At 35.8% G+C, this 23,333-nt stretch overlaps 2 protein-coding genes across 3 annotated transcripts; both read left to right on the forward strand.

Annotated features, from left to right (window-relative positions):
- The first annotated feature begins 767 nt into the window (after window positions 1-767).
- On the forward strand, window positions 768-9,738 carry vps11 (VPS11 core subunit of CORVET and HOPS complexes). Its single transcript, XM_073829633.1, has 16 exons — window positions 768-927; window positions 1,205-1,353; window positions 1,464-1,599; window positions 2,834-2,997; window positions 3,383-3,630; window positions 3,715-3,916; window positions 4,088-4,239; window positions 4,325-4,511; window positions 5,324-5,467; window positions 5,545-5,742; window positions 5,835-5,996; window positions 7,306-7,439; window positions 7,634-7,836; window positions 8,454-8,625; window positions 8,726-8,948; window positions 9,030-9,738. Exons 1-16 carry the CDS (start codon window positions 786-788, stop codon window positions 9,195-9,197), a joined length of 2,784 nt encoding a protein of 927 aa, XP_073685734.1. The 5' UTR covers window positions 768-785; the 3' UTR covers window positions 9,198-9,738.
- Window positions 9,739-11,471: 1,733 nt separating this feature from the next.
- Window positions 11,472-17,993, forward strand: ift46 (intraflagellar transport 46 homolog (Chlamydomonas)). Of its 2 annotated transcripts, none has more exons than XM_073829926.1 (12): window positions 11,472-11,536; window positions 12,059-12,152; window positions 12,239-12,315; window positions 12,393-12,547; window positions 12,818-12,892; window positions 16,616-16,709; window positions 16,788-16,916; window positions 17,047-17,165; window positions 17,248-17,314; window positions 17,395-17,455; window positions 17,537-17,622; window positions 17,761-17,993. In XM_073829926.1, the coding sequence occupies exons 1-12, from the start codon at window positions 11,513-11,515 to the stop codon at window positions 17,851-17,853; spliced, it is 1,074 nt and encodes a 357-aa protein (XP_073686027.1). In that variant the 5' UTR covers window positions 11,472-11,512; the 3' UTR covers window positions 17,854-17,993. The 2 variants fall into 2 exon arrangements, with proteins under 2 accessions (XP_073686027.1, XP_073686026.1); XM_073829925.1 differs by having other exon boundaries at window positions 11,478-11,536; window positions 12,390-12,547.
- Window positions 17,994-23,333: the final 5,340 nt, after the last annotated feature.

The raw sequence follows: 23,333 nt of genomic DNA on the forward strand, positions 1-23,333 counted from the left end.
AATAAAAATATATATATATAATGTGTCTTGAACAGCAAATCAGCATATTAGAATGATTTCTGATGGATCATATGAAACTGTAGCTGAAATTTTAGCTTTGAACACAGGAATAATTTACATTTTAAAATGTATTCAAATAGAAAGCAGCTATTTTTAAATAGTAAAAATATTTCACAATATTACTGCTTTTGCTGTATTTCGGATCAAATAAATGCAGTCTTGTTGAGTAGAAAATAATTCTTTAAAAATTTTACTGTTCAAAAATTTTTGACTGTAGTGTGTGTACGTTTATGTTTTATGTGTAACATTTCTGTTTGTCTATAAAAGACTTTTTGGCGCATTATGATTCACGATGAAAGAGACGAGATAACTGCATTCATTCAGTGCATTGCTGACACATTCAGTCCAATTCGTGAACCGGTTCTATAGATTCATTGAAAAGATCCGAATCAAAAGAACAGTTCTTTTACATATCGGACATCGATAGTTAACTTTTTTGTTGTGTTAAGTCTTTTACCCATGTCAATAACTTTTAGAAGTATACATTTAAATCATATATACGTTTTTTCTTTAAATTTTCAATTTTGTGTGTATTTTGGTTTAAAACAGCATCTAAATGACATTAAATAATACACATATTTTATCAAGTTAATTTGTGACGTGTTGTGTCTAACCCAAATACACGATTGCGAATACAGAGAAATAACAGAAAAGAATATCCTGACACTAGTCACATGACCGTGATGCGAGTCACATGATTTTGCTAAACAAGAACTGCTTTGAAAATGGCAGCGTTCTTACAGTGGAGACGTTTTGTGTTTTTCGATAAAGAAACGGTGAAAGACCCGAGCGAAAATGGAAAAAATTTTCAACTACCGGTGGGAATATCGGCCTGTGATTCAGGTCGAGGACACATTGTGCTTGGAGATATCCTTAAAATGCTGAAGTCATGCTTGGGGCTAGCTAGCAATGATGACACTGATAAACAATAATACTAAGTATATTTCATAATCATAGTTGTATAAGTCATCAATCGTAGCATGTATTAATAGGATGCACAAGCCTGCTTTGTAAAATGGATAATTGCATGCGTTTTCTTGTTTTGTTTTTTCATAAATACAACATTCTGTTCTTTCTGGCTGATTATATATGATGATTTCAGTTATGCCCTATTTGCCCGTTTTCTTTAACTCGTGTAATGCACATATGGATGGGCAGATCTGGTTTTTGACCCGCTCTCTGCAGCTATCCAGCTTTCAGGCTTATAAGCTACGCGTGACACACCTGTACCAGCTGAAACAACACAACATCCTGGTGTCTGTGGGTCAGGATGAGCAAGGCATCAATCCTCTGGTAAGAATAACGACAGGGGTCTGATAAAACTACATGTCAGTGCAAGTGCAGATCTATGTGTGCTTTAGAGATACAAGTTGATTTCTAGAGTGTATCTGTTTGCCCATCAGGTGAAGGTGTGGAACCTTGATAAGAAGGACAGCGGCAGTCCTCTGTGTACCCGGATATTCCCTGCCATACCTGGAAACAAACCTACTGAAGTGTCTTGTCTCAGTGTACATGAAAACCTTAATTTCATGGCTATAGGTAGGAGTGCTTTTTTATTTTTTATATCACATCAGGGTGAGTTTAGTTAAATAAAAAATAATAATTTTAAAATAAAAATGAATTTTGTTAATTAAAATAAACAATAAAATGTAACATTACCTGAAACAAAAGGGGGAAATATAACACAAAATTATTTGAATTTGGTTTAACTGGATGTACTAAAATAACTAAAAATAAAAATAAACAACATAAACCTATTTAAAAACACAAAAACTAATAAAAATGTCAAAAACACACAAACAAAAATGAACCAAAATGAAAGTGAAAACAAAATATAAAAATGAAAACTAATTCAAAATATTAATATCTTAAAGATATTAAAATAACTCTGACAATTGCCATGAGTCTGAAATTCTTGTCTGAAATTTTTGTGCATTAAAAAAATAAATGCAGTCTCACGTTGTGTCTATCACATTTCACACACACACAATGAAACTTTTGTCCATCACATTTTTTTGTGTTTTCCGCATAAGTAGCAATTATTTTGAGAGGTGTTTTGAAAAATCCAGGCCACTGCAACGTTCTGTACGTGACGATTTTTGATAAATCAATGTGTAAAGGACCTTTAGTCTATGTCTCTTTAAAAGGGCTAGATATTATTTGGAGCACAGTGCAAAACTGGAACTGAAAGTCAAAATCAAAAATTTGAAATCTCACATATGTCTTACAATATTATTCTAAACCTAGCTATATACTGTAACTATTCAGATCAAGATTTTATTTTAAGGAATTTATTTGATTTGAGTATTAGTATTTTTATATGGTTTAGGGGAAAAATCATAAGAGTAATCTAAAGAAGGCCTCTAAAGGTAAGTTTCAGAGGACAGCTAATAATAAAAATTCACTTTGCTTTTATAAAAGTAAATAAATGACAAGTTACATTTATTTCATTTTGAATTACTGAAAAAGAATAAATCCATCTTAAAATCACTTCTAATATGTTAATAATTTCACATATTGACACTAAATGGCATTTTCAACCCATTTTCTTTAATATAATGACTTTTAGACTGAAAAAATATGATAAACAGTATGTTGGGAGTTGAGTTCCAAAGGCATGAAAGGTTTCAGAAATTTTCCACCTTTTTGCAGCTCTAGTTGAAAGTTTATCTATTAATAATTGATTGGACTGAGGTTGGCCTTAAATTGTGTCACATATCAAAATAGGAGTTTTGATTTTATGTTGACTGTAATATCTGTGTTGAATTCTCAGGTTTTACAGATGGCAGTGTTGTGCTGACGAAGGGTGACATCACCAGAGACAGACACAGTAAAACTCTCAGCCTCCATGAAGGCAACTGTCCAATCACAGGCCTGGCTTTCCGACAGGCTGGCAAAGTCACACACCTGTTTGTCGCCACTTTAGAAAAAGTGCAGGTACATGTTATTTACATGGGATTTGATTTTCTGTCTTTGTAATAAAACCATATCCACCTTATTTTACGCATAAGAGTGGGCACGGCCATTTGTAATTGTAATGTGTTTGGGTTCCAGTCTCATCTGCATCCAGCTATTTTTAGTTGTACAAAGCAGCTTGTTTTTCTGCTTGATATTTCAACTTAGTGTGTCTTACCATATTATTTTAATGTATTGTCTTAATTATGAACACACTGGTTTGTAGTGCAAACAGATTTAGCGTTTACTGCACGTTGTATTTCCCTGTAGCATCTAACGAATCGGAATGACCGCTTTGAAGAATAAGGTGGATAATTCCGAATAAAAATACACTGAACTAAAAGCAGGATTATTCTTATGTTGACAGTGTTACACATTATCAGTGAAGGAGTACCCTCGTATAGAACTGGACACGCACGGCTGCGCCCTCCGCTGCTCGGCGCTCACAGACCCCTCGCAGGACTCACAGTTCATAGTAGCTGGAGATGACTGTGTGTACTTGTACCAGCCCGATGAGAGAGGACCCTGTTTTGCTTTCGATGGGCACAAGCTTCTAACTCACTGGCACAGAGGATACCTGCTGCTACTCACACACAATAACAAATCACCCAACAAGTAAGACTCAGTGTATTGCATGGATTATCTATGATTTTCTTGCTTCAAATTTGTTTTTACATTTTTGACATTTCATTTGTACAGGTCTGATTATGGTAGCAGACAGACATCCCCTACAGAAAAACACATCTTGACCATTTACGACCTGGACAACAAGTTTATCGCTTACAGTGCGGTGTTTGACGATGTCATTGATGTTCTGGCAGAATGGGGGTCTTTCTATGTCGTGACAAGGGACAACACATTGTATATGCTGCAAGAAAAAGACACACAGACCAAGCTAGAGGTTAGTGCCGGGTTAGTACCATTAAAGGGATAGTTGACCCAAAAATGAAAATTCTTTCATTAAATACTCACCCTCATGTCGTTCCGAACCAATTAGACCTTTGTTTATCTTCTAAAGACAAATTAAGATATTTTTTATGAAATCCGAGATCTTTTTGATTTTGATTTTTAGATGCTGTTTAAGAAGAACCTGTTTGTAATGGCCATTAACTTGGCTAAAAGCCAACATCTGGATAACGATGGTCTGTCTGAGATATTCAGACAGTATGGAGACCATCTCTATGTCAAAGGGGATCATGATGGAGCTATTCAGCAGTATATTCGGTGAGTTTACAGTTTGGATTTCTAGTTACATTTCATTTCAAATCAAGCAAGTCGTGGTTACCTCCTGATCTTCTTTCTCTCTCAGCACCATTGGGAAGCTCGAGCCCTCATATGTAATCCGTAAATTTTTGGATGCACAGAGGATACATAACTTGACGGCATACCTACAGGCTCTCCACAGGCAGTCACTGGCCAACGCTGACCACACTACTCTACTGCTCAACTGTTACACCAAACTGAAGGACAGCTCCAAGCTGGAAGAGTTCATAAAGGTCTGTAGAAATATTAGTTTGGCCTGAAAGTTTACTTCCAGAATAATAATTTACTAATTTACCTGACAAGTTACTCACCCCCATGTCATCCACAGTGTTCAATGTGTCTTTCTTTCTTCAATCGAAAATTAAGGTTTTTGAGGGAAACATTTTACATTTTTCTCCATATAGTGGACTTCAATAGGGATCAGCGGGTTGAAGGTCCAAATTGCAGTTTCAATGCAGCTTCAAAGGGCTCTACACGATCCCAGCATAAGGGTCTTATCTAGAGAAACAATGTTATTTTCTAAAAAAAAAACAAATGAATGTATATAAATTTTAACCAAAAACGCTCGTCTTGCATCTAGCTCTGGGTTTCAAAGGTCACACATGGTTAGTTCTTCATCTGTGTACTCCAGTTCAGAAAGGTAGGGTAGGGTGAAAAACTCCATCTTATTTTCTCCTCCAACTTCAAAATTGTTCGACATAGTTGTTTTTCAATTTTTTTGTAATGGGCATTTTACTTTCTTTGCATGTTACCTTTGTAAACACTGGGTCGGTACTTCCACCTACGTCACGCACCTATACGTTTGGCTAGATAAGACCCTTATTCCTTTGCTGGGATCTTGTAGAGCCCTTTGAATCTGCATTGAAACTACATTTTGGACCTTCTATCTGTTGGTCCCCATTGAAGTGCACTATTGTGAAAAATCCTGGAAAGGTTTCTTCAAAAACCTTTTCCTCAAATTTCCTTTCGACTGAAGAAAGAACATCTTGGAAGCTTTTTGAATGACGCCTTGACCACTAACAATGCTTTTTCTACCTGAATGTAGAGCAATGAAAGTGAGGTGCATTTCGATGTTGAAATTGCCATCAAGGTGTTACGTCAAGCCGGTTATCACAGTCATGCTGTGTTTCTGGCCGAGAGACACATGCACCATGAATGGTATCTAAAGATCCAGCTAGAGGATTTGAAGGTGAATATATGATGCATAAATAATACTTCTTAATGATTTTATGTAAGCCAATACTTAAGCCATTTTTTTAAACCCAGAATTATCAGGAGGCTTTACGCTACATAGGAAGGTTGCCATTTGATCAGGCAGAAAGTAATATGAAGCGCTACGGTAAAATCCTAATGCATCACGTGCCTGAAAGTGCGACCATCCTCTTAAAACGCCTCTGCACTGACTATCACCCCAGCAAAGACTCAACCGACCGAGACAGTCTGGACAGGCCTGTGGAAAACAAGGTGATTCATTTGGATTAGTATCAGCACCTTCTAATAAACTGACGTTTTCAAGATTTGAGATTTCATTTCAACATTTACCTACCTTTTTACAGGCCAATTCAGAAGAGTTCATCCCAGTCTTTGCCAATAACCCACGAGAGCTGCGAGCGTTCCTGGAACACATGATCGTGGTGGATCCGTTTTCATCTGAAGGAGTTTATGACACTCTGCTAGAGCTCAGACTACAGGACTGGGCACATGAGCAGGATCCAGGGGTAAAAACATGCTTTATGTAATCTGTACACATACCACACATATGTCTCATTATTTTATATTATGTTATTATGCACCTGCAAAAGCTGAAAGAGAGCTCTGAAGAATTTGACTTGTTTATTTACTTGTTATTTTTGCTAATTTGGTTATGATTTTAGGCAAGTAATAAAAGTGTGGTCCAAAAACTTATTTTACCATATTTAAGACAATTCAGCAGTTTTCCAAATCTGAAAATGAAAATCAATTTCATACTTTACACTGCCAGTCAAAAGTTTTTGAACAGTAAGATTTGTATTGTTTTTTAAAGTGTCTTTACTCATTAATCCTGCATTTATTTGATCCAAAGAACAGCAAAAACAGTAACATTTTGAAATTTAAAATAACAGTTTTCTGTTTGAATATATTTTAAAATGTAATTTATTCCTGTGATCAAAGCTAAATTTATTTGCATCATTACTTCAGTCTTCAGTGTCACATGATCCTTCAGAAATCATTCTAATATGCTGATTTGCTGTTCAAGAAACATTTACTATTATTATCAGTATTTAAAACAGTTGAATACATTTTTGTCAGGATTCTTTGACGTATAGAAAGATTTAAAAAATAAGGATTTATTACTTCTATAAAAAGCTTTTGTAACATTATACACTATACCATTCAAAAGCTTGGAGTTAGTATAATTTATTTATTTATATATTTGGGAAAGAAATTATAGAAATGAATACTTTTAGTCAGCAGGAATGCTTTAAATTGATCAAAAGTGATGATAAAGACATTTATAGTGTTACAAAAGATTTCTATTTCAGTTAAATGCTGTTCTTCTGAACTTTCTATTCATTAAAGAAACCTGAAAAAATTCAACTCAGCTGTTTTCAACATAATAATAATAAATGTTTTTAGAGCAGCAAATCAGAATATTAGAATGATCTCTGAAGGATCATGTGGCTGGAGTAATGATGCAAAAAATTCAGCTTTGAAATCAAAGAAATAAATTACATTTTAAAATATATTAGAATAGAAAATGGTAATTTTAAATAGTAAAAATATTTCAAAATTTTACTGATTTTATATATAAAGAATGTTATTTATTTAAATAAATATGTCCAGAATTTTAATATCAGTGGATTCCTAGAAAAAATGTATACAGACTTCATGTGGCCATAGCTATCAAAATGTAGATGCATGCGAAATATAATCTTAATACCAGTTTTTAACATTTTTTTTGAGTCAATTTCAGTTGCTCAGTACTGCTTACTTGTAAAAGCATATACTGCAGGAAACTCATCAATCTTTCTGTCTTCTGTCTGACAGAAGAAGAAAGTCCTGCAGGAGGCAGCACTGTCCCTGCTGAGGAGTGACAACACCGTATTTGACAAGGCCCTGGTGCTCTGCCAAATGCACAACTTCAAGGAAGGAGTGCTGTATCTGTATGAAAAGGGCAAACTGTAAGCACTATTTCTAATGACTCTCAATCACCCTTTACTCAGAATGTGCTACATAAGTTATCTACACCACTTCTACAAGTCTGCTACAGCTTTGTGTGACAACATACCACAATTACTGCATCTAGACTTGCATTACTTTTAGCTTTCATCTATCAACAGCATTAAATAACTGACAAAATGGCCTATTTCTGCAGGTACCAGCAGATTATGCATTACCACATGCAAAATGAGGAGTACGGGAAAGTCGTGGAGGCCTGTAAACGCTACGGGGACAGTGAGGTGTGTTTGTGGGAACAGGCTCTAGGATACTTTGCACGCAAAGAAGAAAACTGCAAGGCCTACATTAGTGAAGTCCTGCAGCACATTGATGATAATAACTTGATGCCTCCACTTCTGGGTGAGTATAAGGAAACAAAAAAAGCAACTGTTTGTCGCACATCCCTTGTGTGCTTCACACATCTAAACATGACTGTGTGATCTTTTAACACATTTCCTTCTTTCTCGGTTGTGTGTAGAATGTTGTTAACCAACTTTTCACCTTTCAGTGAACTTTAGATCACTGAATTGTAGTGTTGTCCATACTGTTCAACATCATTTTGACCTTATATGTGACCCTGGACCACAAAAGCAGTCATAAGTAGCACAGGTATATTTGTAGCAAAAGCCAACCATACATTGTATGAGTCAAAATTATCGATTTTTCTTTTATGCCAAAAGTAAAGATCTTGTTCAATGAAGATATTTTGTAAATTTCCTACCGTAAATATATCAAAAGTTTATTTTTGATTAGTAATATGCATTGCTAAAAACTTAATTTGGACAACTTTAAAGGTGATTTTCTCAATATTTAGATTTTTTTGCACCCATTTCGATTCCAGATTTTTAAATAGTTGTGTCTCGCCCAAATATTGTCCTATCCTGACAAATCATACATCAATGGAAAGCTAATAAAAAAAAAAGACCTTTATGACTGGTTTTGTGATCCATGGTGACATATAAATGTTTGTGTTGCAGTGGTGCAGACGCTGGCTCATAATTCCACAGCATCTCTATCAGTCATAAAAGATTATCTGATAAATAAACTAGAGCGGGAGACCCAGCAGATTGAGGAAGATGAAAGGAAGATTAAACAGTATAGAGATGAGACGTCCCATCTTCGTTCTGAGATACAGGAACTTAAAACCTGGTGAGAGAATCAAAGATTCATTCATTAGTCAACATCATTTAAAAAAAATGGATGCTAGCAATGCCATTGTATGTTTACAAAAAATACATTGCTCTTTCAGTGCAAAGATCTTCCAAAAGACCAAGTGCAGCATGTGCAACAGCCCACTAGAGCTGCCATCTGTGCACTTCCTGTGTGGCCACTCTTTCCATCAGCACTGCCTAGAGAGCTTTGCAGAAAGCGAGGCCGAGTGCCCTACCTGCACCCCTGAGAACAGAAAAGTGATGGACATGTTGCGCGCGCAAGATCAGAAACGAGATCTGCACGACCATTTCCACAGACAGGTACTGATTTTTCTCCTGTATGTCATTTTGAATTGATCAGATTTGCCGGTTTTAACTGAACTGAATTTCTCTCTCTCATAGCTGAAATGCTCTAACGACGGCTTCTCAGTCATCGCTGACTATTTTGGCCGTGGAGTGTTTAACAAACTCACTCTGATAACGGATCCTCCTGGAGGAAAGAGTGGAGCTGGGAATCTGGAGGCTGAATTCAACAGAGATCTGCTTATAAACACCAAGAGAAATGTTTGAGAGCTGGACTGAAGTGCTAATCTAGGGTCAGATGTCTTTACACTACCCCAGCCTTTGAACAAATCCAAATTAACCCGTGCAACTCCTCTTCTTGGTGTTGATTTATTTATAGCCCACATAGTGAGAGCAAGATGGTGGCTTGTTTAAAATGTCTTCATCTGTGTAGTCTGCAAGATCAGATCAGATCTGCACAAAGTGGAAAGTATCAAAACCGCCGTGGGTGATGATAACATTTAAGACCTTGCACTTCAAGACCGTGACCTTTTTAAGCTTTGAATTCAGTTGCCATGGGCACACTATAAAAGACAACTCGCACAACTTCATTTTGCATCCCTTACTAATTTATGTATCATATTTAATTAGGATTGCAACCATTTAAAACAACTAATCAACAATAATCAATGTCAAATGCCTGTAAAAGTGACATTAATAAATGTAAAACATCATTGACTTGTAATTACATTGTATTTTGTTGTATCATCTCAGATGTTTGTTGAGATCTTAATTTATGAATTAATAAAAATTAACAATATACACAGTATTTTACATCACAGAGGCCAAAGTATGTAGAAAGTCTACCTTTAATTTACGTATACCTTCACTAGTGTCTAGTTTGCTAAAATGATTTGGTGAGTTAGAAAAGTTTGCAAAGCTTAACAGCTGAACCAGCAAGAAAAGGTGCTAAGAACCACATCCTGTTCTCAAGAGCCGATCCATGACAACTGGAACTGCTGTATGTGTCTGACTGCCAAAAACTCAGACGGGCCAGGCACACTTGGTTAAAATCACCTTTTTTGCAACTTGAACCTGTTTTACCCACAAAACCATGGCTCAATGTGTTGAAACAGGCTAAAGTTGTTAATGTTAAACTTTAACTGAACTGAAGAGTTCCCCTATTATCGTTTATGGCTTTTTTAGTATGTTTCTGAAACCAATGAGAGTCTTCTCAAGCTCTGCTTAACCTTGTGACTCAATTCACGAATCTCAGCTTTACATTATAGTTCTCATTCAAGCTGTTCTCATTTTAGTTTAACAGATAAAACCCAAACATAATGAGAATGTTAACTGAATTAGTTCATGTTATGCCCACCTAGTTAGATAAATCTTTTTTTCCAGATCTGTTCTTTCCTCTGCCACATCTCAGCAGACTGAGGGAAACCACAGGGTTTCGTAATTACGCAAGTGTGAACTCAGGTTAAGCACTAAACTTTTAGAACATAAAAAGACTTTTCTACAGCCATTCACTCGGGTATTAATTAGACAGGTGTCATTTAAGCTGAACATCTAATATTTTATTTTGTGCACTGGAAAAATAATTTTGCATTTGATTCATCATTGTATTTACTCAAGATTATATTGGAAGGATTTAGAAACTTTTATCAACAGGAAACAGGTGTATAATAGAAATGTTTAATGTATAATGTTTCTGATGTGTTTTTTTTTTTTTTTTTGTTTTAGAGCATAAAGAAGAGAAAAAAAACTTCTTCCAGCTGGAAGTAGCTGGTCTCCCAGCCTAACTAGGCTGGTGAAGCTGGTTTTAGCTGGTTGCTCCAGCTGGTCTTCCAGCCTTACCAGCAAAGGAAATGGCTAAAACCAGTCTGGTCTTAGCTGGTTTTAGAGGGTTTTTGGCCAATTCCTTAGCTGGTCAGGTTAGTAGACAGGCTGGAACAACCAGCTTGAGCTGGTTTTAGCTGTTTATTTGAGCAGGGAGTACATCATACAATTATTTTTAATTGGGAAAATACCATATGTGACCCTGCACCACAAATCTATTCTTAAGTAGCACAGGTATATTTGTAGTAATAGCCAAAATACATTGTATGGGTCAAAATGGTCGATTTTTCTTTTATGCTAAAAATCATTAGGATATTAAGTTGAAGATATTTTGTAAATTTTCTACCGTAAATATATCAAAACGTAATTTTAGATTAGTAATATGCATGGCTCAGAACTTCATCCGGACAATTTTCTCTCTTTTTTTGCACCCTCAGATTTTCAGCTTTCAAATAGTTGTATCTCGGCCATACATCAATGGAAAGCTTATTTATTTATGCCCATTTTCTTTTTCTAGTTTTATGGTCCAGGGTCACATATACATAAAAAGGAGCTTTTGCAAATCAAATTATAAAGGACTTAAACAGCACACAAATCTGCAGCGTTTCTGAAGCACTAAAAGCAATGTAACTTTTTTTCTGGCAGCTAAACTTGTTAATATTGTAACTACGTACGTAGTATTAAAATAAGCAAACTCACACGCACTTCCGCTGAACATCTCGCGAGATCAAGTTTCCTTGGCAACAGTACACCGTGTTTTCATGGAGAGGTCTGAGCGACAAAAGGTTTGTTATTATTATCGCGCAAATGTCAATAATTTAATCGTGCATACCATGTTAAATACGTAAGAATACGTAAGACAGTAATATGGTGTATCCCCCCCCCCCGCTATTCAATATAGCGAGTAAACAATGCAGCGCGCATTAAACACCAAGCTACAGTCCAACATTGATATTCCTTAATGTGTATGTGTCACATTTTATCTAAAAAACAAACAAACAAACAGTTCACCGACGTTACGTGACGATAATGCGTACTAGTTGCTTGCTAAAACGGCTTTTGGTATGTTATTATAGTCCAGTAACGTTACCGAAAAACAGCTAAATCAAGCTGGAAAATATTTACTTCACAGACTGCGTCTAAACCTAGTATGCTGCCTACTTAGGGCATCATAGACATTTTCTGAGTCAGCAGCGTTTTAGTATCACTATTACGCCTACAAATACAATCTAGGTAGGCATCTCCTTTGGTTCTGAGACCCAGTTATGTTATAGTAAAAACTAAAAATGCAAATAATATCTGCACAGATTCAACTCACAACCAACCAGCCATACGACGAGAGTTTTGAAGTGAATGCAGAGGAGGCGGCCAGTGTGCACACACCATCCCCAAGACAGATAGGTCAGTCTACCACTTGCACTTTACCACTTCTTTACATTTTTCCTACCATTCATCCACTTTTTCATGCCATTATGTCTTTATTTCAGTTTCCAGGAGGACTGGCAGGCAGAAGCCGAGCGCCATGGCTACTTTTACTGGAGATAAACTAGAAGAAGACACTAAAGTAAGTTCACTAACTCATATTTGGTGAATGGATACAATAAAAGTTAAAGATGTAAACCTGTTCACATCTGATAGCAGAGAAAGAAAGAACCGCCACCTGGTGCCCGTTCTACTAATCAGAATGATGAAGAGGATGAGGAGGAGGATGACGATGATGATGATGATGACGATGATGATTCTGATGACACAGAGTCTGATGAGGAGGAAGGGGAGCCCGGATCTGCTCCAGAAGGGTAGGGCCACTCATCTGAGACACTGTCTGCTGTCCAAGATGAAAGATATTGATTTATATTAATGTTATCATTTAGCTAAGTTGAGAGTGTATCAAAGCATGGTCAAGTTGTATAAGTTGCAACGCCATGTTTTATCAGTAGTACTAACAGCATTATAGTTATAATATCTACTCAAAACAAAAAGCTATTTTATTTATTTCTAAATAACGGGTGTGCGTGCGTGTGTGTGTGTGTGTGTGTGTGTGTGTGTGTGTGGTTGATTACTCACAGTGCATATGACCCAGCCGATTACGAACATCTTCCTGTGACAGCCGAGATCAAAGAGCTGTTTCAATACATCACACGGTTAGCATGCATCAACTTCACACCTTCACACAGTATTTGATGTGCACCTGTACACCAAACAAGAACAGAAGAACATCTGGCAAACTGACCTTTAAACTGACACGTAAATGAGTGTTTCTTCAACTATGACCATTTTTGAACCTGTTTAAGAACAGTAAATATAGGCCATTCTACAGAAATATTTTTCCACAAATTTTGTATGTATGCAAGTTGTGTAATTTCCAAGGTACACATTTCTAGTAATTGTAGAGTTTATTTTTCATATTGTATTTTTAGAAAATGTGTCACTACCGAAACACAATAATATATGATTTTAATAAGAAGGTTATATTGACATATTAAGATTTTGCTTATATCTTCCTTGTAAAATATATTTTTTCTCTTTTATTAAAGTTTTCAGAGGTAAATCAATAACAATTACAATTTTAACAGTATTTCAAGTGTGATTTATGAGATTTGTTGTATTTTAAATCCATTTTTTTTTTGTAATAGGGAAAAAAGTTGATCATACTGATTTCAAACTTAAGGATTCACTAGACTGAATATAATGGTCCTTCTCAAAAAATTTGCATATTGTGATAAAGTTCATTATTTTCTGTAATGTACTGATAAACATTAGACTTTCATATATTTTAGATTCATTACTACACAACTGAAGTAGTTCAAGCCTTTTATTGTTTTAATATTGATGATTTTGGCATACAGCTCATGAAAACCCAAAATTCCTATCTCAAAAAATTTGCCTATTTCATCCGACCAATAAAAGAAAAGTGTTTTTAAAACAAAAAAGTCAACCTTCAAATAATTATGTTCAGTTATGCACTCAATACTTGGTCGGGGATCCTTTTGCAGAAATGGCTGCTTCAATGCGGCGTGGCATGGAGGCAATCAGCCTGTGGCACTGCTGAGGTGTTATGGAGGCCCAGGATGCTTTGATAGCGGCCTTAAGCTCATCCAGAGTGTTGGGTCATGCATCTCTCAACTTTCTCTTCACAATATTCCACAGATTCTCTATGGTGTTCAGGTCAGGAGAGTTGGCAGGCCAATTGAGCACAGTAATACCATGGTCAGTAAACCATTTACCAGTGGTTTTGGCACTGTGAGCAAGTGCCAGGTCATGCTGAAAAATGAAATCTTCATCTCCATAAAGCTTTTCAGCAGATGGAAGCATGAAGTGCTCCAAAATCTCCTGATAGCTAGCTGCATTGACCCTGCCCTTGATAAAACACAGTGGACCAACACCAGCAGTTGACATGGCACCCCAGACCATCACTGACTGTGGGTACACACAGCCATATCACCCTGCAGCCCAAGACCGGTCGCCCACTGAAGCTAAGCAGGGCTGAGCCTGGTCAGTACCTGGATGGGAGACCTCCTGGGAAAACTAGGTTGCTGTTGGAAGAGGTGTTAGTGAGGCCAGCAGGGGGTGCTCACCCTGTGGTCTATGTGGGTCCTAATGCCCCAGTATAGTGACGGGGACACTATACTGTAAAAAGGCACCGTCCTTCGGATGAGACGTTAAACCGAGGTCCTGACTCTCTGTGGTCATTAAAAATCCCATGGCACTCCTCGTAAAGAGTAGGGGTGTAACCCCGGTGTCCTGGCCAAATTCCCTCCACTGGCCCTAGTCAATCATGGCCTCCTAATAACCCCCATTCATTCATTGAATTGGCTCCATAACTCTCTCCTCTCCACCTGTAGCTGGTGTGTGGTGAGCGCACCCGCGCCGTTGTACTGTGGCTGCCGACGCATCATCCAAGTGGATGCTGCACACTGGTGATGGTTGAGGAGAGATCCCCCATATGATTGTAAAGCACTTTGGGTGTATGGCAATACATATTTATATGGCTATATAAATGCATCATTCATTCATACTTGACAATGGACTTCAGGCATTTTGGCATTTCTCTCTCCCCAGTCTTCCTCCAGACTCTGGCACCTTGATTTCCAAATGACATGCAAAATTTGCTTTCATCCGAAAAAAGTACTTTGGACCACTGAGCAACAGTCCAGTACTGCTTCTCTGTAGCCCAGGTCAGGCACTTCTCCGGTCACCTCTTCTCGTTGTGCAGCGTTTTCTGCCACACTTTTTCCTTCCCACAGACTTCCCACTGAGGTGCCTTGATACAGCACTCTGGGAACAGCCTATTCGTTCAGAAATATCTTTCTGTGTCTTACCCTCTTCCTTGAGGGTGTCAATGATGACCTTCTGGACAGCAGTCAGGTCGGCAGTCTTACCCATGATCGCGGTTTTGAGTAATGAACCAGGCTGGGAGTTTTTAAAAGCCTCAGGAATCTTTTGCAGGTGTTTAGAGTTAATTAGTTGATTCAGATGATTAGGTTAATGGCTCGTTTAGAGAACCTTTTCATGATATGCTAATTTTTTGAGATAGGAATTTTGGGTTTTCATGAGCTGAATGCCAAAATCATCAATATTAAAACAATAAAAAGGCTTGAACTACTTCAGTTGTGTTGTAATGAATCTAAAATATATGAAAGTCTAATGTTTATCAGTACATTACAGAAAAAACTTTATCACAATATGCTAATTTTTTGAGAAGGACCAGTATATTGAACCAAACACTATCATAACACCTTAACACACTTTATTTTTGACAAAACATCCAACAGCACATTTTCGGTAGTGATAGTATTGTTGTGGTAGTAACCACATCACATTACAGAATTGTAACTATTGTTTCGGTAGTGACCATTTCAGAAACTTTTGAAGCTAGTTTAAAGATGCTATAAGCACATGGTTAGCTAGCACAGTTCTGAACAGTTGTACACATATTAAAACTGAATGTTATGATATAACTCCCAAAAAATGTGCTTAATTATAGAAAAATGGTGTTCGGTAGTGACATTCTTGAAAGTTACACACCTATTTTTAATAAAAAAAAACGCTATGAGAGAGCGTGGCATAAATATTTCCTGATCATGTAGGGGTGTAGTTAAAATCAGACTTAGTCAGTGGACTAAAACATACACTGTTTCAGTAGTGACATAAAAAATGCGGGACACAAGTTTCAACTTTTACAAAGAAAATATAAAATATATTTTTTTGGACAAAATCAAAAAGACATTTTGAAAAACAACAATGAAAAAAAATGCAAAACTTATTTTAATATATTATAAGTTGAAATTTAGAGGTTAGGGTTCAGGACAGTCCTCCCAATTGCAAGTACTAATTAAATAAGGATTTTATATATATTAAGATTACAGATATATTAAATATTATTGTAGGTTTCAATAGATAATAGAAGGATCTTAGTAAACATCTAAGTTTTGAATACTTAAATCTGTTTTTTGGTTATAGGAGAGCAGTTTGCACCAGTTCTGTAGAATGGCCCATATACAAACATCATAGGAGAATTCTGTCATTTTTTTCTAGATTTACATGAACATTTCAAAATATGTATTGAGCTGGTGATTGAATGATTATGAAAATGTAAACAATTGTGGAATAAAATGACAAACCCCTTTGCCTGGGCTATTTAAACACAATTAAATAATATGTTCACACTTATAAATTTGATAAAATTAGCAATGCACAATAAGTAATATTTAGTTAACTTTAAAATAATTGTTTATATTGTACAAATAACTATAATGTAAATACAGTTCTATTGTATTTTAAAAAGACCTTTTATAGAAAACAAAAAACAACCTTTGAGACATAAAAGAAACATAAAATACACTGTTTTGACTTGTTTCTTTCAGATATACTCCACAGACGATAGAGCTTGACCACAAACTGAAGCCCTTTATTCCTGATTTCATCCCAGCTGTGGGGGACATTGATGCTTTCCTCAAAGTGAGTGACAATTTTTACATCTGAACCAGACCTAAATTTCCTATTTTCAGTTTCTGAATCTTTCTGTTCAACTCACAGGTACCACGACCAGATGAGAAGATTGACAATTTGGGTCTCCTGGTTCTGGATGAGCCGTGCACTAAACAGTCAGACCCAACAGTGCTTTCCCTGTGGCTGTCAGAGAACAGCAAACAACACAATGTTGCTGTGAGTTGACACACACACACACACACACACACACACACACACAATAGAAAGAAGACATAAGGTGCTTCGGTGATTTTAGTAAGTGAAAGTGGTCTTTGAAATGAGAAAGTAATGCATATCTCTTTCATAGGAAGTGAAAGTCAAAAGCATCGAAAACCCAGAAAAGAACCCCAAAGCCATAGACAACTGGATTGAGAGCATAAGTGAGCTCCATCGGTCCAAGCCTCCAGCAACCGTACACTACACAAGGCAAGCACTTATTTGAACCAATCTAGAGAGCAGAACACAACTTGTATGTCATTTTATAAAGAGTCTTGTCTTGTTTTCTCAGACCCATGCCAGATATTGACAGCCTGATGCAAGAGTGGCCGACTGAGTTTGAGGAGCTTTTGGGAAAGGTTAGATCTTGACTGAAATGTCATGAATGAGATCTGCAAATTCAGTCATGTCAACCTTCACTTTTCCATCTGTTCATCAGGTCAATCTCCCCACTGCAGATATTGACTGTGATTTGGCAGAGTATGTCGACATTATTTGTGGTAAGTTGCATGTTACTTGTATTCACATACAATTATGCTTTTCTTGGTTTTAATGTAATAACTGTTAAAATAACCTGTCAGGAATCCTGGACATCCCTGTGTACAAAAACCGGATTCACTCACTTCACGTCCTGTTCACACTCTACTCTGAATTCAAAAACTCACAGGTTAGTTTCAGATACTGTTTTCACACTCAGCAAATGTTAATAGCTTGTTTTGCATTATTTGTATTATGTGGCATTCATTCATGTTTTGTTCTGGGTTATATTATTGATGAGCTCATTTTGTTTTTTTCCTGTGATCAGCACTTTAAATCTGTAGCAGAAGGCCAGAAATCTGACACACCGCCTGCTTCAGATACAGCCACAGCTGAATTAGAAAGACTCACTTTGGACTGAGGTCTCCTTCTATTTTCATACATCCTGTTTTGTTCTTAGTTGATGTGTCGCCAGTTGTAACGCTACATTCTGTTACACATCTTAGATTGTGTGAATTCTTCAGATGTTTGTTTATTAAAAACTTATTTCCATAAACTGTAGACTGGAAATGTGTCTTCAAAATTCATTACATCTACTCCATCAGTCAACTGCCTAATTATTTCACATTTTAATTGTTTTTTATTATTATTATTGAATGGTAAAACCAGAGGATGATGGGTTACCTTGTTTAACTCCACTTCTTACATTATCAGATGTTTTATGTCACCTTATATATTTAGTATCATGAGATCCATAGCTTTATTTAGGACATATACTGTTAAATTACAGTAGGTACTGTATACATATCCCAGAAAAATAATACTAATTTTAACATTTAAATAATACACTGAACTAGAGCAAGTTGTCTATTATGATTTAGTTATTGGTTTGATATACTGTGTGAAAAAATGAACATGAGGCGTTGTCTATTAGATCATCTAAACAAGAGAAGCTCTGCCTTCTTCCTTGTTCTAACCCCTTTTTACTTTCCTATTGTGGTTTTCAGAGGCTATTTTTTACTCTGAGAGGACGGCAGTTTTGAGTGTAAGAAAGAGCATCATATAAAGAACGTCTACATATTGTAATGGTTTGAATAATGCTGATTTAACAAGATCTAGGAGTCTAGATCAAGAAGTCTTTCAGCTGACTTACGATGCCTGGATGTTACATTCATGTTTGGCTGTTTTTTTTTTTTCTGTATTGGGCAAGTATGGATAATTATTTCTATGGATAGATAATAAATAGCATTTACAGTTTTCAAATCCTAGATATGTTACATATATATGATGTTTACTTATAGACCAGCAATAATTTCATCTGTTTCAGGCATTTAGTACATTTTACATTTATGGTCATTCATAGGATATAATTTATCTTTTACTCATGAGTATTTGTTTATTGATGATAATGAACATACATATTGATTTGACAGCAAGAGAATTTGAAGTCAAAGAAGTGAAGACGGGCTTATACAGTCGTGTTGAACTCATTGGAGTGGAACTTGATCAACATATTGCTGATTCTCTGCAGTCAGTGGAATGGACCAAACTAAACAGATCAGTAACGTGTCTATGTTTTAGAAAACCAAATACCACATTCAGTGCTTCATTCAGTAAATGCTGTGGGACGGCTCATTTCTATTTAAACAATAACACCCTCATTCTAGAGAACGTGACGGCAAAGGATGAAGGAGTCTTCAAGGAAACTATAGTTCTAGGAAACGGAACAATTAAACAACTAAACTTTACATTAATTATTCAATGTAAGTCAGACATATCAGAGTCAAGCTCATTCATGTAGAATTCATCTAATTTTGCTGTACTTTTGTTTTACATTAGTATGTTTTACTTTAAGACCCTCCAAGTGCGAAAGAAATTGTAGTCTCCTGGACCTCCAGCACATCTGTGACTCTCAAATGTAAAGTGAGCGGTTCATTTCTGCATCTAATGTGGAAAAGAGAAGGAGACCCTATTCTAGAGAAACACAGACACTCATTCAGTGAGAAGAACCAAACTCTACACATCAGCAACATAACCAGCTCTGATTACGGGGCATACAGCTGTATTGCTTCAAATGCATATGGAGAATCAGAAACGCACACAACTATAACCGGTGAGCAGTTAATTTACTGTGCATCCTCAAAATTATGCCAGATTCTGTGTAGTACAGAGCCCCTAAAGGGACATTGTGGTGGAAAAAAAATTGGGGGTGGGAGGAAAGAATATTTTTCTGTCTTTTTTTTCTGTTCTCATGCAAAAAAAATTTTTCTCACAAAACCATTTGAGTTCGGACAAACACCTTCTTTTTACTTTACAGCTTGTAGTGGTTCATACAGCTCTGTATGTACACATAATAGCATCACACCACTGGAAGTGTCAGCACTAGGATCATTCCATCCGCATACATCCTAGCCATCCTCATTGGGATCCCCTCTAATGTCTTTGTGTTAGTCTGCCTTGGTGGAAGAAAGAGACTTTCCAGTTGTATCCTATATTGTAGCCTAGCAGTTTCATACCTTCTCTTGCTACTTTCTCTCACACTCAGAGGCCACTATCACCTCAATAACAATGACTGGATCTTTGGAGAGCTTGCCTGCAAGGTGGTCATTGCCTGTTTTTATGGGAACATCTACTGCTCGATCCATTACCACATGTGTATTCTGTTTTGAACTTGGACTCAAGTATAAAGAAGCACAATTTTAAGACATTCTAAAATGCTTAATGTACTAAAACAAATGGCATTTGGAGGCCCAAATTCAGTATTAATAAATACTATTAATACTAATAACTATTTTATTATTAATATAGTTAACAGGAAGTGTTTGTCCAAACTCAACTGGTTTTGCGAGAGAACGCAAAAGTTTGTGAGAAATTTGAAAAATATTTTTTCCTCTCACCTCAATTTTTTTTCACTACCATGTCTCTTTAGGGGCTCTGTAGTTTAGGACCAGAAATTAAACCTAAAACATCTTTAAACACAAAGGCATTTTGTTACATATTTGAACAGAAACACAACCAAGAAAAAAGAAAGAAGCATTGCATAATCATGTAATTTTATGGTTTTCTTTTAAGGTGAGAACTCAACTGTTACCCAAGAAAATGGTGCTAGTGGTAAAACTGATCAGTCTGATCAGACTGTGCTTTTAAGTGGACTTGCAGTCATAGGAGTTTTGGGACTGTGCATCATGTTCTACTGCATTTACAAATACCATCAAAGTAAGATTTTCTTCAAATACATCAATAATGTGAATACACTTTGCTTTATCAAAATAACTGCTTGTTTATTAAACCCAGAATCCCCCATTTTAGGTTTATTTTGACTCAGTTTATCAAGTTTATAATCTTAACTCTACGTAATCTCAGCATCTCAGTTCTCACAGAAAGAGAAGTAGTATGAACCACAGACAAAAAACAAACACATTTTCACTGACCAGCTACTGTGCAGTCTATCCTGAAATAAATGGCATGTATAGGATTGTAAAATGCCCTGTGTCAAATATTTATTATGTGTATTGCATTTTACATTCGTTAACATTTTAAGGCCAAAGAATGGAAAATGGCAGAACTACAGTACTTCTGTTTTGAGCTGCAACTAATATTATACAGTGTCTTATAACTTCACTCTTTAATACACAGGGAATGCAGACAATATCCATGGAATTGATCAGGTAATGCACAAAAAGGCATAATCAGATAATCAAAAACAAACTCTTTGTATTCAGTGGAATTCTACAGATGATTCATGTATATAATTTGTCTATATACATATTAATACCTGTTTACTCTGACCACTCCTGTCTCTCAGGAAGTACCTGGCTCTGCTGAGGTGACTTCTTTGTTGTACATCTACACAGACTTCATTACGCCGAAAGAGAGCAGTCAGGCCTCCACTGCTGCGCAACACTTTGAGGGCTTTGGTTATTTTGAGGTCAGACCCACATGCAAGGAGGAAACGGTTGTTCTGTATTGTGTCACTAATGATCGGTCCACAGCGTGTCCCGTTGCTGAAGTGGATAAATGATATAAAAGCCTACAAGGACACAAAATAGATAAAGTTAGGCCTGCTGACAAAGAAATACTTCAGGCAGAACAGAGCTGTTTTATATTAGTTGTGTAATTATATTTTAAAACACAACCGCAATGACAAATACAAGGCAAAATAACGTTATATTCTGTATCAGATCCAAATTCAGATAAACATAATGTAAAAGAACCCTTCTTCAGCATCACCACAACATAAATACAAACAATGCCTTTGCATTTATTTTCAATACTGAACTTTTTTTTACTAAAGCAACCATGATTATGTTTGATCTAGTGACTATTTTTTTATGAATCTGCAAAAGTGTGTATTAATAAATGTTTAAATCACTTCTCTCTCTCTCTCTTTTTACTTTTATATGCAATTATAGGCAAAAATGAAATGACTGGATTTGTGGGTTATTTACAAAGAACCTAGGCCTATGCATGTTATGTCTCCCCTCTGTAAACCAGAGAGATCACTGTTAAATAGCCATTTACAGAGGTACACTACCAGTCAAAAGTTTGTGAACAGTATAATTTTTAATGGTTTTTAAAGAAGTCTCTTCTGCTCACCAAGCCTGCATTTATTTGATCTAAAGTACAGCAAAAACATTAAAATTTCGAAATATTTTTACTATTTAAAATAATTTATTTCTGTAGTCAAATCTACATTTGCAGCAACATTACTCCAGTGTCACATGATCCTTCAGAAATCATTCTTTAAAATAGTTACATACTTTTATTCAATTAATACTATTATTTAGCAAGGATGCTTTAAACTGACCAAAATTGATGATAAAGACATTTATAATGTTACAAAAGATTTCTATTTCCGATAATTGCTGGTCTTCTGAACCTTCTATTCATCAAAAAAAAAAAAAAAAAAAAAAAAAAAAAAAAAAATTCTACTCAGCTGTTTTTAACATAATAATAATAATAAATGTTTTTTAAGCAGCAAATCAGAATATTAGATAATTTCTGAAGGATCATGCGACTGGAGTAATGATGCTAAAAATTCAGCTTTGAAATTACATTTTAAAATATATTTAAATAGAAAATGTATTTTAAATAATAAAAATATTTCTAAATTGTACAGTTTTTGCTGTACAATCAAAATAAATGCAGAAGAGACTTCTTTAAAAACAGTAAAAATCTTGCTGTTCAAAAACTTTTGACTGGTAGTGTATATACTTTACTGAATACTTTTAGCTTCTGTTGTTAAAAATAAAAATCATTGTCATCGCTTGATAAATAAAACTGAATCAAAGTAAAGGATATTGTTTGTTTATTCTTTAATTTGTTACTCCTTTACTCACTTTACTCACTTAATGGTAATCTCACATATACACAGATATGAATGCACACACAGTGGTGGAATTCAAAATCTAACAGGATTTTAAAAAAGTCACAGATGGGCTGTAGGCCTGCTAAACCTTTGCCTAAAACCATCAGTTTTAGGCAAAATTATTACAATTTTTTTTATTGTACCACAAATATTCAAACCAATATACTAGAGCTGATTAATCTTTAAAAGATCAAGATTCAAACACCCATGTGATCTCATTTCTAAATGACAACGATTTCCCATGTCTTTAAAACCTCTGAAAAAGTCTTACGGAACATTCACAGAGAGAGCAGTCATCATGTTTAGGTAAGAAACAGCTTTACAAACAGTCTTTTAAAATACCCAGTCATTCATATTATCACAGCAATACTGGGATTAAAGGCCATAAATTTAGGGAGGGTTATCTTGACTGAAATGTCATGAAGGAAATCTGCAAATTCAGTTATGTTCACCTTCACTTCTGTTCCTTCTGTTCATCAGGTGTTACTGACTGTGATTTGGCAGAGTATGTTGACATTACAAGTTGAATGTCT

Source organism: Garra rufa, chromosome 23 (genome assembly GCF_049309525.1).
Source record: "Garra rufa chromosome 23, GarRuf1.0, whole genome shotgun sequence".
In the NCBI taxonomy this organism is placed as follows: domain Eukaryota; kingdom Metazoa; phylum Chordata; class Actinopteri; order Cypriniformes; family Cyprinidae; genus Garra; species Garra rufa.